Here is a 12,895-nt window from a genome sequence, read left to right as displayed (position 1 = left end):
TGGTAATCAACTCCATGGTGGAATCTACTGGGAGCAGCTGAGTAGCTGCCTTTGGGATGTGGTCTGCTTCCTGTATATAAGCAGAAGCTTTAAGAATGGTCTCTAGCCTATGGCACGCTTGGACCCTGCATGTAGCCGTGTCATTGCTCAGCAGCCTGCTATGCTCTACTGACCTTGGGACTTACCATGGACTTAAGTCAATGGCCTGCCATGTGGTAACATCAGGATTGTGCCTTTTTACTTGTCAACCTTGGGGTTTCTCAGCCTTGGCAGCCAGCAGCTGTCTGAGTGAAGAAAAGCCTCTAGCTCCAGTAGGCCAGGACCAGGAGGCAGAGCTGGTCCCCAAGGTTGAGGGGCTTTCACCGAGCCTCTAGAGCCTGGCACTTTGAACTCAGACTTAAAGCCTCCAAATTGTAAGAATAAACTCCTGTTTGTTAAGGCCATCTCATTTGTGGTATATTTCTTGTCAGAGCGGCACTAGGTAACCGGAACACCTATCTAGCAATTATCCCTCCCCGCCTCCCATCCCTGGTAACCAACAAAGAAAGTTTCCTTCCATATGTAAACCTTTCCTTGACTTTTTTATAATAATGGATTCATACAATATTTGTCCTTTTGTAATTGACTTATTTCATCCAGCATAATAATGTCCTCCAAATTCACCCACATTATGAGATGTTTCATGAATTCTTCATTATTTTTCAGTGTTGCATATTCTTCCATTTTGTGTATGTACCATAGTTTGATTATCCATTCATCTGTTGATGGGCACTCAGACTGTTGGTGCCATTTAACCTTGACATCCCCTGAGACTATATGGTCCTGAGTCACACCCTCAGGTTTTTTGGTTATAGCTAAGAAGTTTATGTAACTATCCCCCTGTATGTGCTACTATATTTAAGGCTATATTTGCAGCATATGTAAATATACACATAGAAATAATCCTGTCAAACCTATACATGTATTTGTGGGTACAGTCTCATTCTTCCCATATCTGTTCAGCTTGTTGTTGACTGTCATTACTGTTATTGCATGGTTGTGTATAAATTAGTAATTACTTTGTTTTAACTTTTGCTTCACAGAAGCAGACTGCCACATCTTTCTCCCAATTACAGCCTTGGAAATCCTATGGGACAAGTCTACCCTGTCCAACAAGGGTAGCTGTGAGTTGGAATTGACTTGACAGCAATGGGTTTTATGGGTATAGAAGTGTTACATTTTTTTCTAGTCCAACTTATCAACTAGGCCACTGTGACAATCTTTCTTAAATAAGCTGGATGCCTCGGACAAATGCAAACTCCTGGACCTCATTCCAGAGCTAGTGAATCAAATTTCTGGGAATGGAAATTGGGACTCCGTATTTTCAAAAAGTTCCCCAGGGCATATTCTTCCTTTTTCCTTTCCCATTTCTATTTTCTCTTCTTCCTTCCTTCCATACACTCTTCCAAAGTTGTATTATATTCAATGATAAACACTGGAGTTGCTAAAATTATTATAATCAAATACAGAAGTAGTAAACTATACAAATGGAAGCTATTTTCATCTTCTAAGAGTGCACTGTGATAAAAATGACTTACTTTTTATCATTTCTTGACTTCAGGGACAAGAAGGAATTTTAATAGTTACTGTATGACCCATTTTTTTTTAAGCTAGCACCTTTATGATTTTATTTTTTGTGTGTTTTAATCTCAAGAGATTGAAATCTATTACTATTTCAAAACAAAAACTAGAGATACTGGGGTGTAATCTGAAGGAATAGATAGCTGAACTGTCTTCTACAGTTTTCAAATATTTATTCTTTAGGATTCCCACCAACAGTATTCATCATCAGAATTTTCTTAGATGTTATTAATGTCTAGCAAGATTCTTATCAGTGTTTTGCATTCATACCACTTGATGTTCCTATTTGATATAGTCTTAATTTACTCCAGTTAAAGGAAAGTTTGAGAAATATTTAGGCATAAGCAACTAAAAACGCTAATGCTTTGAACAAGAGAAGAATTATGTAGTTTTGAGGTAAAAAGGCCCATAGCTTTAAATTTCTACTCTGAAACACTGCTGACTGACTTGAGATCAAACTATAGTCCCCTGATCTCCTATGTGTAAAATATGGTTAACAGCACTAACCACCTACCACAGTGGTTAGAAAAACAGACTTACAAATAGTCTGATCTTCTTGAAAGATGGGAGCTAATTAGTTGAGTTTCCTCTAATTGCTCTTAGTCCTTATGTTGTTGTTGTTATATGCCATCGAGTCAGACCCGACTCATAGCGACCCCTCCTTGGGTTTCCGAGGCGGTATCACTACGGAAGTAGACTGCCTCATCTTCCTTCCAAGGAGTGGCTGGTGGGTTTGAACCGTCAGCCTTCTGGTTAGCAGTCAAGTGCCTTAGGCACTATGCTACCAGAGCTCCTTATGTAGATTAAGGAATTATTCTTTGGTATAAAAGATTTTCTTTCACTTGTAGAAACAAGAAGAGGGAATCAGAAATCAGGATTTGTAGAATATTCCAAAGGTCTTCAGAATTTTAAACAAAATCGGTCACTTAAACAATTTTAAATGTATATTTTATTGAGATAAAATTCACCATTTTAACCATTTTAAAACGTACAACTCGGTGTTTAGCATATTCACAAGACTTTGCAATTCACAAGACTTTGCAACATTCCTAGAACTCCCAAAAAGCAGCCCTGTTCCTCTCAATTTCCCCTTCCTTTCATCCCTTTGCTACTATTAATCTACTTACTGTCTCTAGGGATTTGCTAGTCAAATGGCTTCTTTCACTTACCATGTTTACAAAACTCATCCATGTTGTAGCATGTATCAATACTTCATTTCTATCACTAAAACACCGCATGGATATATTACATTTTGTTCATCTATTTATCAGCTGATGGATATTTAGCTTGTTTCTACTTTTTGGCTATATGAATAATGCTGCTATGAACATTTGTATACAAGTTTTTATATGGAGCATTTTAATTCTGTTGGGTCTATACTTATAAGTGGAATTGAGTCATATGGTAACTTACGAGGAACTCACAATTTTTTAAGAACTGCCAAACTCTTCTAAAAGGGGCTACAATCTTTCCACATCCCTATCAACATTTCTTTTTTTTCAAGTTATAGCTATCCTGATGGGTGTGAAGCTGTAATCTCATTGTCATTGTGATCTGCATTTCCTTAAGGACTAATGATACTGTGCATCTTTTCATGTGCCTATTGGCAATTTCTAGATCCATTTTAGATAAGCATCTTTTCAAATCTTTTGCTCAATTTTTAATTGGTTATCTTTTTATTGTTGAGTCATAAGAGTTCTTTATATATGCTAGATACTAGAGTTTTTTCAGATATATAATTGGCAAGTATTTTCTCATTCTGTAGGTTGTCTTTTTAACTTTCTTGATAGTGTGCTACTTAAATGTTTTTCTACAGCTATATTTTATAATAGGAGGTCTGGTAGCATAGTGCCTAAGGGACTTGACTGCTAACCAGAAGGCTGGCAGTTCAAACTCACCAGCCACTCCTCGGAAGGAAGGTTGGGCAATCTACTTCCGTAGTGATACTGCCTCGGAAACCCAAGGAGGGGTCGCTATGAGTCGGGTCCAACTCAATGGCACATAACAACAACAACAACAACATATTTTATAATGGGAGTATACAAGTTTACAAAAGAAATGAGAAAAAACCTAAATCTTACTTTAAAAGTCACAGAAGAGTTAAATGAAATCTTCCACTTTAATTAAAATAATACCGTAGACTGGGGGGTGGGCAGGCACCTAAGAGCTGACATTTCCCTAAACTCATTAAGACAAGGATATAAACTTTCATTACTTAGAAACTAGAGTGATGCAGTTTGTATCAATTTGTATAGAATACTAAAGGAGGGTATGTTGTTGTTGGATGCCCATCAGTTAATTTTCATCTCACAGTGACCCCATGTGACAGAGCAGAACTGCTCCATAGGGTTTTCTAAGCTGCCAGGTCTTTCTCACACAGAGCTGATGGATGGATTCAAACAGCCAACCTTTTAGTTAGCAGCCAAGCACTACTGTACCACCAGGGCTCCTTAAGGAAGTTATAGGATACAGTATAATAAAAAGTACACTGGACCTTGAAAAAAAGACTTAATTCTAGTTCTACTCTCTTACATCTTTGTACCTCAGTTTTCTTGTCTGTAAAATGAGGAAGACTGATTCAGCTTTAAAATAAAACTATTTTTTACACTGTATTAATTTTAAATTCTAGGATACTCTTTCATAGTTAATAGGCTTAGTAAAACATGGACAATAAGCTTTGGAAAACTGGATGTTAAAATTCGTTCTCCAAATTTAGGAGCTACACTCCACCATGGCAATGATGCTACTCAGTTATCTACAAATTCCATTTAAATGCCATTATTCATATAGAAGGAGCTCTGGTAGCATAGTGCCTAAGGCACTTGACTGCTACCAGAAGGCTGGCAGTTCAAACTCACCAGCCACTCCTTGGAAGTAAGATGGGGCAATCTACTTCCATAGTGATACTGCCTCGGAAACCCAAGGAGGGGTCGCTATGAGTCGGGTCCGACTAGACAGCATATAACAACAACATTCATATGGACTACCTTTCCTGTGATCTGGGCTGGCCAAACAGAGTACTACTCCCAGGATAGTGTGCTATGTCTGCAGTGATAACCTGACCCAAAGAGGGGCAATCATAGTCTCTGGGGTAAAAGAAGGAACATTATTTTCTGATTGCTAGCTGTGAAGTCCAAGCACTCATGGGACTACCATGAACCATTTTTGCAAACTCATGGGGAAATCCAACTAAGATAAAAGATAAAGAAATAAAAGCAGACAGAAACACTAAGCATAATGGCATATTTTGAATTCATCCATGCAGAAAGCTAGCCCTACCTCTACAGACTCCCATTTTGAGCCAAAGCATTTTGGGGGTCTAATCTAACTAAAAGAATGGAGGAATGATCCCTTATCCGGGCTCCTCGAGTGAAAAAGGATTTCCCTCCCATCAGTGCTTTTATCTGATCAATCCCCAGGCTCTCCCTGTGCTGTGGAGAATCTCATCCTAATGGGCCTGGCTGGCATTAGGCTAGGGAGATGGAAGAAAGCTGGATGAGGCCCTGCACAGCTGGAAGCACCATTTCCCCAGAGGACCCCTGAAATTTCAGACAGGACCCTTTGCACAACCTCCTTATTCATAAATGCCTCAATTTAAGAAACAAAAATAGCAACCAAGTAAAAAGTAACCAATTAACAAGGGCAGATTAGATAAAAAGTATTATAAAGTACAAGAATGGCCACTTTCCACTACACTGAGAATACAAAATCCCCGCATTAGGCACAGTTTGTTAGTTTCTCAGAGCTGTGTAACTTATATTAATGTTACATGTCTGCATACTTTCTAACCTATTATTGTTAAAGGTTGCCAGAGGAGGACTCAGCCAGCATTCCCTCAAAAAAATAAACATTATTAAATGTTCAAACTAGATGAGTCCAAAAGAAGAGGGCTCACTTTGTGGATGTGACCAGCAGAGGCTATGGACAAAGTAGAGCTATTAGGGGTGGTGATATTAGCTGATGCACAGCTACTTCCTATGTGTCTTTGGAACATTCATAAAGGGGTGAATCTTTTTCTATGTGAAGGATAAAGGCCCTGTCATAGTTAGTCAGAGCAATTCTTATGATAGGATCTTTGTCATCAAAGAGCTTCTGTACGCTACCATGAGTGCCAGTAACAGTTGTGTGGTCACAATACTATGAAGATACATTAACTGTAATGAGGGAGTTTCAGAAAGTCTTCGAAGAGGAAGAAAAACATCAAGAGGCAGAAACAGGATCCATAAACTACATTTACTAAGCACTTACTGGGCACATCATATGTAAAACAGGCAGGAAATGGACAGGTAAGGACTTCAAGAAATATACACATCAATTTTAGCACTAGTTTTAACTGGAAAAGTACAAATGTTGTACAAGTTATACTTGACATAAAAAATTTAAATCCATTAAAAGAATAAGCTGTAAATACAATGCAATAAAAAAATTTTCAAAATTGTGCTTAACATCATAGGATTACCCTAAAATGGGCTGGTAAAATGCCCATACAGCATCCATTCTTATTACACACATATGTTTCACATTAAAGATGGCTTGAATAGGACAAATACCTTGAGTCATTGCTGAGATATCCACGGTCAACAACTATATAAGCAGTTCCTCTAAGAAACATAACAGCACTTACATTAAGTCCATTTCACTGTTAAGGTCCACTTTTTTTCAGTCTAGCTTATTATCAAGTTCTCTTCAGAACTGTTCATATCTCTTTTGTCTGATCATCTTCTTCAAGCTTTCTGATTTCATTTTTTAAACAATTTATAGTTTCACGACTTGCTTTTAATCTCTCTTTAAGCTCTGCAATTTCAAAGCTTGTTTTTTTCTTGGCAGCTTCTAATTTTTCTCTGGTTTTCACTTCAAGTTCTGCAACTAAGGAAAGCAAATACTTTTTACTAAATTATTTCATTTTTCTCACATGTGTTAAGATATTTCATAGAGAAATAAATATTTCTTTAAGTAAACCTTTCCATGATGAAATGTGGAGAACTTAAGATATATAACATTTAAAGGTAAGGAAGTCTGAATTCCCAGAAAGGATCAAAGATAATTTCTACAACTAACAGTGGAATTCCAGCCACTAATATTGCAACTCATAGGTAAGATTTTAAGACAGAATGTCCTCATCTTTGTCCATATAGAGACATTAATTTGAAAATAAGTGGGCACCTAGTCACCCTTCAAGCCTGGAATTGAACTCACTCCTGTAGCTTAACTTCCAGCCAAACAAATAGGCCTATGAGATGAACAATTTCACCAGGTAGGTACACTTCTTAGAACAATTCACCATGGGAGATCAGAGGATGGCATCTGATTCCTGAAGGGCCGGAATGTATTGGAAAGGACACAGGGAAAAGGAAACCACAAGAAGAAAGTGGGAAGAGTACTGTTACATCGTGGGGATTGCAATCAATGTCACAAAACAAAATGTGTATTAATTGTTAAATGGAAAACAAATTTGCTCTGTAAACTTTCACCCAAATCACAATAAAAAAATAAAGTAAGTGGGCATACAGACTCAAGAGATACAAATATTCTTAACTTTATACAAAGGTGAAATTTATATAACCATAATGCTGTCAAAACAAACTCTTATCTTTTCTCAAAAAAGAAAGCTATAACTGCCTAGATTTAAATTCTAGCTCTGTCATTTACTAAATGTAAGACCCTGAGTAAGTTATTTAACTTTTCTCTGCTTATTCTTCATATGTAATATAATAGCGAATATCTCATGATATTATTTGTTGAGGAGATTTTAAATGAATTAATGCATGTAGAGTACTCAAAAAAAGCTACATTAACTATTATGATGACACAGGAACACTAAATGATATTTAAAACATTCTAGCTGGCCACATACCTACTAAAGAAAATGTTATTACTGTAAAGTAGGATACATGTATTTAACTATTCTACCAGGATAGTGTAACATAATGCTTTAAAAAGAAATATGACTACATTCATCCTATAATTCCATCTTGTGGACATTTTAGGTAATTGCTGCTGACAACTATTTAAGCACAGTTGTAGATACTCATTTCTCTAATTTTAAAAAAATAAGTTAATTAAACTTGAAATTTTCCTCTTGGCTTTCAGGACATTATAACCTCCCTGTTTTTCTTGCCCCTAACTCACTGTTCTTTCACAATCGCCTTTGTTGGTCTTATTTTCTCAATCTCGGCATGCTGCCATGCCTAGGGCTCAATCCTTGGATCTCTTTTCTATCTTCATCCATTCAATAATACAACTCAGTCCCACAAATTATAATTCCACTTATATACTATTAATTTACAAATTTGTATCTTCAGTCTAGACCTCTCCTTGAACTCCCTTCTCAACATCTCCACTTACATGTCTTATATACATCCTACCTCTAACATGTCCAAAATTGCTTTTCTAATCTTTCCTTATAAACCCATTCCTCCCAGGTTTCTCCATTATAAGAAAAGTGACTTTTTTTTTCACTTCTGAGGTACAAAACTTTAAGAAATTAATGTTCATTTATGTCTTTCTTTCACACCCCATTATTTAAGCCATCAGCAAATGCTATTGTACCTGTTTTTAAAACAGACCCAGAATCTGACCCTTTCTTACCACCTCCATTTCTACCACTCTGGTCCAAGCCGACATTCCATCAGATCTGGATCAAAATATTAGTCTGATAATGTCACATACTTCTGCTCAAAACCCACCTATAATTTCCCATCTCTTTTGGTGTAATAATCTAAAGTCCTCACAGTTACCCATAAGCCCCTATATGACCTGGTCCCCTATTATCTTCTCTGGCTTCATCTATTCCTCATCCTCTTATTTACTCCATTCCAATCACAATGGCCTTCTTGCTGTTCCTCAGATATGCCAGATGGGGAAGCCTCAAAACTTTTCCTCCTGCTGCTCTTGTCTACATGAACATTCTTCCCTTGGATAGTTATGTGGCTCACTCTCTTACTTCTTTAGGTTTTTGGTCAAATGATACAATCTTATGAAGCATTCTCTGAGAAAATGCAATACTCCAACGATGTCCTTCTGCCAAAGGCAGCCCTACTTTAATTGTCTCTATAGCACTCATCATCTTATACTTTATCTATTATTTACCAATTATCTTTCTTTCACTAGAATATAAGCTCCATGAAGGCAGGACTTTTTATCTGCTTTGGACACTGCTATCCCCAGGCCCTGGAACAATGCCTGCCAAATAACTTGGTACTCAATATACACTCTGAATGGAGGATTAAAAGAAGGACTGAACAGTGAAATGAATATTAACAAAGGGATGGCAAACAGGTTTCATTTCAAGCGCCAACTTCAAATGAGTGGCAGAAGCTGCACAGGGTGATATGTAAAGAATTCTGAGAATGTCGACTTAAAGGAAAGACATACCATGACTGTCTAGTAACATGGTGTTCAGGTATTACCACTACCCTGGCATTACCCTAAACTGTATGCTAAATGACATAGGTAAAAATATAAAATAAACTTGTTTAAAATGCACAAAAGGATAATGATGTTATGCAAGATTCTTCACCCAGATTTTGTTACCAAAGACTGTTGTTGTTGTTACATGCTATTGAGTTGGACTCATACCAACCCCTCCTTGGGTTTCCGAGGCGGTATCACTACGGAAGTAGATTGCCCAACCTACCTTCCAAAGAGTGGCTGGTGGGTTTGAACAGCCAGCCTTTTGGTTAGCAATCAAGTGCCTTAGGCACTACGCTATCACAGCTCCTTAGAGAAGACTAGCGAACTGAAAATGACTGAATAACAGGTTGAGACTAATGAAAAGCTATGTGAAAATGTAATTAGGGGATAAAATAGACAAATCAGTTTTTCAGAGACGGTGAGAGCCTGTCCTTCACCTTTTTGAAAACAGGTCTACTTTGGGAACAATTTAAAACCTGTTTCTTCCATATTCTACAGTGTTTTTTAACTTCTGAAAAATTTACCTGTAATTTTAAACAAAAATAGAATAGGTGCTAATCATACATTCCTTTTACCATAAATTGAATACATTATTTTTTAGGATTAATTATGAATATATGGCACTTACATTCTGTTTCATGCTTATAGGCTCCTAATGTAAGTTGACGAGATGTTGTTAATAATTGCTGCATCATTGCTGTTGGGTCTTGAAATATCTAATGGGAAGAGAGTTCAGTATCTTCAAAGTTCATCAACTTAAAACGCTTTTAAAATTCTCATATGAAAACTTCTTACCATTTCATCATAAAACTCTGAAACCACTGTTTTTTTCCCCAGCATTGCATTAGTATCTGATTGAAACAGCTTTAATAAATGATACAGGGTTACCTGTGAAATGAAAACACACGTTACATCTGTGCAATAGTTTTCATCATCATCATAGGATATTTCAGTTCTGTAACTGAATTAAAGTCTGGAGCCAGTAAACATATCAAACACAGGATCATACTCCAACTATAACTCCTTGTGGGATCACTCAAATTTTTTGTACTTTTTTTTTATTATTGTTAGATACCGTCATTCATCCACATCTACTTAACACGAATGTTTTGAAAATACAGAGTAAGTCAGGGTCTGCTCAAGCTTCTTTAGGGAGTGATTCTGTCAAAATAACAAGACACAGCTATGGAAATTAAGCCGGGAAATCACTAATCCTTTACTTACACAAGTGATAATAAGATCAATTTTAACAGCTGTTCTGTTAAGATTAAAGTTTACTGTAAGGGGAAAAAAAGCATTTAAGACTTTCAAAAGGAATGACTTAATACTAACATGCCCAATGAGGGTATGATCGTTTCTTTGATGAGCTATAAGATTACTACAGAAGTAGCATGTAATAAATAATAAGTTGGTCAGTGATAATTTACTTTGGCAAAAGCAGCATGTCTTTAAAATACTTTAAAACAGACATAGTACAGCAAAGAAAGAGTTCTGTAGTATAATAATGTGATTACTTTAGCAGAAAATAAAGAGTTGGCAAACTGTAAGCATTCAGGTGGAAGCTGAAGACACTCATTTAGGTCTCAATTTTCCCAAAGAGTTGAATTATTACAGGTATTCCCTGACTTACAACATATTCATGTTACAACAAACTGCACGTATGACTATTTTTTGTTTTTGTACATCTTACAGTTAGTAGTATGTACTATATACAATGTCACAGTGTATAATTTGCTGATGTTATCATTCCCAGATGTTCACTGCAAATGTTCGATATTATAATTTACTTTTCAAAACATGCTGTATAGCAGGCTATGGCCTGGTCTACAATGAAGCTGACGTCAGGAGTCATAACAGGTAGAAAGTTGGGCAAGTGTTCAACTCTAATGATATATGACAACTAAACAGTGTATGTGCCCAACAGCCATTACTTGAGAAAACCTCAGAGCATCCTCCTTATGTAGATTATCTAAATCACGATGTGAAAGTGTTATATCTACTTCCCAATTCAACAGCTGTGATTCAGCCTATGGATTAAGTTGCAATCATCACCTTCAAGGAATAATACCTACAGACTATGTTCGCTTGTGCAACAGCTACAATAGATGGATATATGGTAACATTACACAATTTCTGGAAAAATTATAATATACTTCTGTTTATCCAGAACAGAATAATTGTATCATCCTGGGAGGAAGTTATGGGAAAACGCATGCAGGGAATATGGGAAAAACTGCTAATTTACATGAACATACTCCAAGTATTTGATCAGGATAGTATGATGGAAGAGACTGGTGGAAAGATCACCCATACAGCAAGAATGCTGAATTTAGAACTTGATATCCTTGACGTGCAACAGCTCACAGATTACAAAGAAGGGAAATGACAGATCAGGGTTTAATGAACTTGTAAGAAATGCAAGAGGGAGGAGAGAAATTGTAAAAAAAAAGTTTACAGTGAAAGGATTAGCTGAAGTTTTTTCTAAACTAAATCAGGGGCTTCAGTTGCTGGACCCAAATGTTTTGCTAAAGTCTGTCTTGGTTCTTGGTTCTCTAGTGTCACTGTAACAGAAATACCACAAGTGAATGGCTTTAACAAACAAGAATATTTTTCTCTTACAGTTTAGAGGCTAAAAGTGGAAATTCACATTGCTGGCTTTAGCGGCTAGATGAAAGCCCCTTGACCTTGGGCTCCAGCTCTACCTCTTGTTCCAAACCCACTGAAGTTGGAGGGTTCTTCTGACTCATACAGCTACTGGCTGCTGAAGCTAACAAACCCAAGATCAGCAGGTAAAATGGCACAATCACAAGACTGGCAGGCAACATGGTAGTATACTGGTTCAAGTCCAGGAACTGGACATAAAAGTTGGGCAAATGGAGGATCCAAAATGTACCAAAAAACTAGAGACCTTCCTTGAAGCTTCTCCATGTGTACTAGAAGCAGGCCATACCCTAAAGGCAACTACTTACCTCCTCACAGCAGATTCCACCACAGAGGTGATTACAATCTCATCATGGGGAATAATTACATACATCTGCAAGGAGCTCTGGTGGCATACTGCCTAAGGGATTTGATGCTAACCAGAAGGCTGGCAGTTCAAACCCACAAGCCACTCCTGAAGAACGGTTGGGCAATCTACGTCCATAGAGATACTGCCTCAGAAACCCAAGGAAGGGTTGCTGTGAGTCGGGTTCGACTCGACAGCAATGACTCTGACTTTGCCAAGCACTCCAAACCACGGTTCAGCCCAGTTGACACATCACCTTAACTACCACAAGTCAAAAGGCAGATTTGGGAAGCAGTGAGCTGTTAACTGTAAAATATATGAAGACAAAAAGAAAAGGACCATACACACACTATAATTTTCTGATTAGAAACTCCATCCCTATTCCCAGTGACAATCCAGATGATCCACAACCTTCCACAAGTGGAGTTTTTACTGCAACTGACAAAATGTTAATATCATTCAACTCTTCTTCATCACCTGAGTAAATTTTTATCATTTGTGTTATTATGTACATAAATACTAACATGTGTCTGTAAGTTTATATGTATGTTTACAACACACAAAGACAAATACAGATTGGATTTATAAAGATACTAATAACAAAGACAATAATAATGAAAACTTAAGGGAAAAAAAAAAAAGAGAAGCATTCAACTTACATCAGAACTGACTTATATAACTGGGTTGTTGGAATAGAATCCCATTGCAAGTCAGGGACTACCTGTATAAGGAAAAGGTATTCTACAAAAACATTCATGAAATGGGAAAAAAGAGTCCCTACCTGAAGAGAGAGGAGTGTTCAGCCAGGGGGCAGTTTAAGCATAGGCACTGAAACAAGGCGGGCTTGTGCTTACT

General features: G+C 37.1%; 1 protein-coding gene across 1 annotated transcript in view; it reads right to left on the bottom strand.

Moving 5' to 3' along the window:
- Nucleotides 1-6,316: 6,316 nt before the first annotated feature.
- YEATS4 (YEATS domain containing 4) overlaps nt 6,317-12,895 on the bottom strand; it is a 25,476-nt gene continuing 18,897 nt past the window's right edge. Inside the window, exons 5-7 of the mRNA XM_007953394.2 lie at nt 9,829-9,921; nt 9,662-9,749; nt 6,317-6,486 (exon numbers count right to left, since the gene is read on the bottom strand). Of these exons, the coding sequence (XP_007951585.1) occupies nt 6,317-6,486; nt 9,662-9,749; nt 9,829-9,921 (351 nt within the window). The remainder of the gene's footprint in view (nt 6,487-9,661; nt 9,750-9,828; nt 9,922-12,895) is intronic.

This window comes from Orycteropus afer, unplaced genomic scaffold (assembly GCF_000298275.1).
Source record: "Orycteropus afer afer isolate SDZICR_OR568_19922 unplaced genomic scaffold, OryAfe1.0 scaffold00392, whole genome shotgun sequence".
Classification (NCBI taxonomy): Eukaryota; Metazoa; Chordata; class Mammalia; order Tubulidentata; family Orycteropodidae; genus Orycteropus; species Orycteropus afer.
Note: the sequence above shows the minus strand (reverse complement) of the source record. Positions and strands in the feature narration are given on the sequence as shown.